The sequence below is a fragment of the Aspergillus heteromorphus genome (genome assembly GCF_003184545.1).
Source record: "Aspergillus heteromorphus CBS 117.55 chromosome Unknown BO70scaffold_163, whole genome shotgun sequence".
NCBI lineage: Eukaryota > Fungi > Ascomycota > Eurotiomycetes > Eurotiales > Aspergillaceae > Aspergillus > Aspergillus heteromorphus.
The window spans coordinates 1-2,500 of record NW_020290568.1 but is presented as its reverse complement, the minus strand read 5'-3'; the positions used below and the strand labels follow the sequence as shown (position 1 = coordinate 2,500).

General features: G+C 62.0%; 1 protein-coding gene across 1 annotated transcript in view, besides 2 other annotated features; it reads left to right on the top strand.

Moving 5' to 3' along the window:
• Nucleotides 1-548, top strand: part of BO70DRAFT_367238 (uncharacterized protein) — a 619-nt gene extending 71 nt beyond the window's left edge. The window contains exon 1 of the mRNA XM_025544550.1: nucleotides 1-548. This exon is cut by the window's left edge and continues 71 nt beyond it. Coding sequence (XP_025393721.1) covers nucleotides 189-467 — 279 coding nt within the window. The 5' untranslated portion in view covers nucleotides 1-188 and the 3' untranslated portion in view covers nucleotides 468-548.
• A 1,308-nt stretch (nucleotides 549-1,856) lies between these two features.
• Nucleotides 1,857-2,033: a sequence feature (Protein overlapping with rRNA (BO70DRAFT_408027, PWY61707.1) was converted to a misc_feature.).
• A 241-nt stretch (nucleotides 2,034-2,274) lies between these two features.
• Nucleotides 2,275-2,499: a sequence feature (Protein overlapping with rRNA (BO70DRAFT_408025, PWY61706.1) was converted to a misc_feature.).
• Nucleotide 2,500: the final 1 nt, after the last annotated feature.

Here is a 2,500-nt window from a genome sequence, read left to right as displayed (position 1 = left end):
CTCCTGCCTTCCCACGTCCAGTGGGATTGGCCAGTTGGACGCGGTACTTTGCCAGGCCCGGGTAGGGGCGAGGCCGGGTGGCCCACGTGGGTACGGCAGTCCCACGTCGAGTGAGACTGGCCAGTTGGACACGGTACTTTGCGCCTGAGGGGCGGGCGGAACGATCGCGAATCTCGCCAAGTCCAGCTATGGCCCGGGTAGGGGGCGAACCTGGGTGGCCCACTTTGTATGGCAAAAGGGACCGACGCACGGATCACCCCATAGTAAACCACCCCCCCCAGATTCACTTTCTGCCCATGGAACGTTTGCACGCGTGTCGATGGGCCGAAGGTGGCCGGACGACCCCTAGGGCAGGGGTGGCCGGGGGACTGGCGCTCACCGCGGGGGGCACGCAGGCGCCCCGTGGCCCTCCGGGACCTACCGGGGGGGAGCGCCAGCCCGCAGCGCCGGCCACGGGCACATACTGACGAAGTGGATTCACCAGTTAGCCGGGAAACATGAAAGATGCGAGGTCCCGCGGGGAGGAACGGGCCCTCCGGGGGTGTAGCGGCGGGGGCGGGGGCAGGGAGAGCGCTGGGGCGCGGGGGTGGAAGGAGCAGCCCAGGGGACGGAAGGGAGGAGGAGCAGGTCGGCATGATCTGTTCCTCTTTTTTTTTGATGCCGTGCTGTGGTCACGTGACCCGGTCCCGAACGGGGAGGGGGCACGGGGGGGTGGTCCCTGTACTGCGGTGGGGATGCGTAGGGGCGTGGGTGGCCCACGCGCGCCTGGGCTCGGGGCCAGGGGGGGGGGCGACGCGGTGCAGGGAAGGGCGGGACGACAGTAGATCTCCGTGCAGACCAAGTGTGTGCACCACCCTCCATATATATATATGTCCGCCCACGACCACCGGGATGCCACCATATAGATTTTCGCCTGGGGACCCCCTCTCTCCCGGCGGGACGGCGCCGTCGACCGACCAGCGTGGGCGGGCAGGTTAGTATCAAGCAGGGAGGTTGGTCGGAACGCGCAGGGGGGGCAGGTAGGATCGAGCAGAGGATGGCGGATGGGGTGGTGTGGGTTGGGTGGTCGAGGTGGTGGGCGGAACGATCGCGAATTTCGCTAAGTCCAGCTATGGCCCGGGTAGGGGGCGAACCTGGGTGGCCCACTTTGTATGGGAAAACGGCATGACGCACGGACCACCCCATAGTAAACCACCCCCCCCAGATTCACTTTCTGCCCACGGAACGTTTGCACGCGTGTCAATGGGCCAAAGGTAGCCGGTGGTACTATGTGGAAGGCAGAAGTCAGCTCACAGCTGGCAGAAGCCTGATCGCATTTCTTCCATGTCAGGTAGGCTGTCTTTCTGTGACTGGTAGCGCCTAGGCCCTTTCAGTAGGGCCTCGCTTCAGGAACGGGGGCGCCCGCCCATCCCAGCCCGTGGTCTTCCTCTGCGCCGCCGGTGTTTCTCCTGAGTCCAGGGGTGCACCGGCTTAAACACGCCCGGGGGTGCCCGTTGCTGCTGGGATGTCCGAAGCCCGGGGGCCGTTCGCGGTCGCCGGCACCGATGGGGTCTGTGGATCGTTGGCCGCTGGCCAGCCTTCCTACGCAGATTCCTGGGGGGAGCCGCTCCGCGGGAGCCGCCGTTCGTCGGCGTGTCCGCGGGTCTGGACCCCCCACCCGAGGGCCGTATGCCGCAGCCCGTCAGCGCCCGTGAGGGCACTGGCGGGATCCCTGCGTGCGGACCGGTTCCTGGGGAGCTACAGTGGGGGCAATCGGATGGTCACATGTGTGCTCCCGGTACGCCGGGGGTGTCGCTGTGGCCGGGCGCCTCGTGCGCTCCTTCCAGAGTGAAGCCTACGTACAACGCTGCCCTCCGGGGGCTTTGGGGGTGTTCCGGGCTCCGCCCGGGCATCCCCAGCAGGAACTAGGTATCTGGTTGATTCTGCCAGTAGTCATATGCTTGTCTCAAAGATTAAGCCATGCATGTCTAAGTATAAGCACTTTATACCGTGAAACTGCGAATGGCTCATTAAATCAGTTATCGTTTATTTGATAGTACCTTACTACATGGATACCTGTGGTAATTCTAGAGCTAATACATGCTGAAAACCTCGACTTCGGAAGGGGTGTATTTATTAGATAAAAAACCAATGCCCTTCGGGGCTCCTTGGTGAATCATAATAACTTAACGAATCGCATGGCCTTGCGCCGGCGATGGTTCATTCAAATTTCTGCCCTATCAACTTTCGATGGTAGGATAGTGGCCTACCATGGTGGCAACGGGTAACGGGGAATTAGGGTTCGATTCCGGAGAGGGAGCCTGAGAAACGGCTACCACATCCAAGGAAGGCAGCAGGCGCGCAAATTACCCAATCCCGACACGGGGAGGTAGTGACAATAAATACTGATACGGGCTCTTTTGGGTCTCGTAATTGGAATGAGTACAATTTAAATCCCTTAACGAGGAACAATTGGAGGGCAAGTCTGGTGCCAGCAGCCGCGGTAATTCCAGCTCCAATA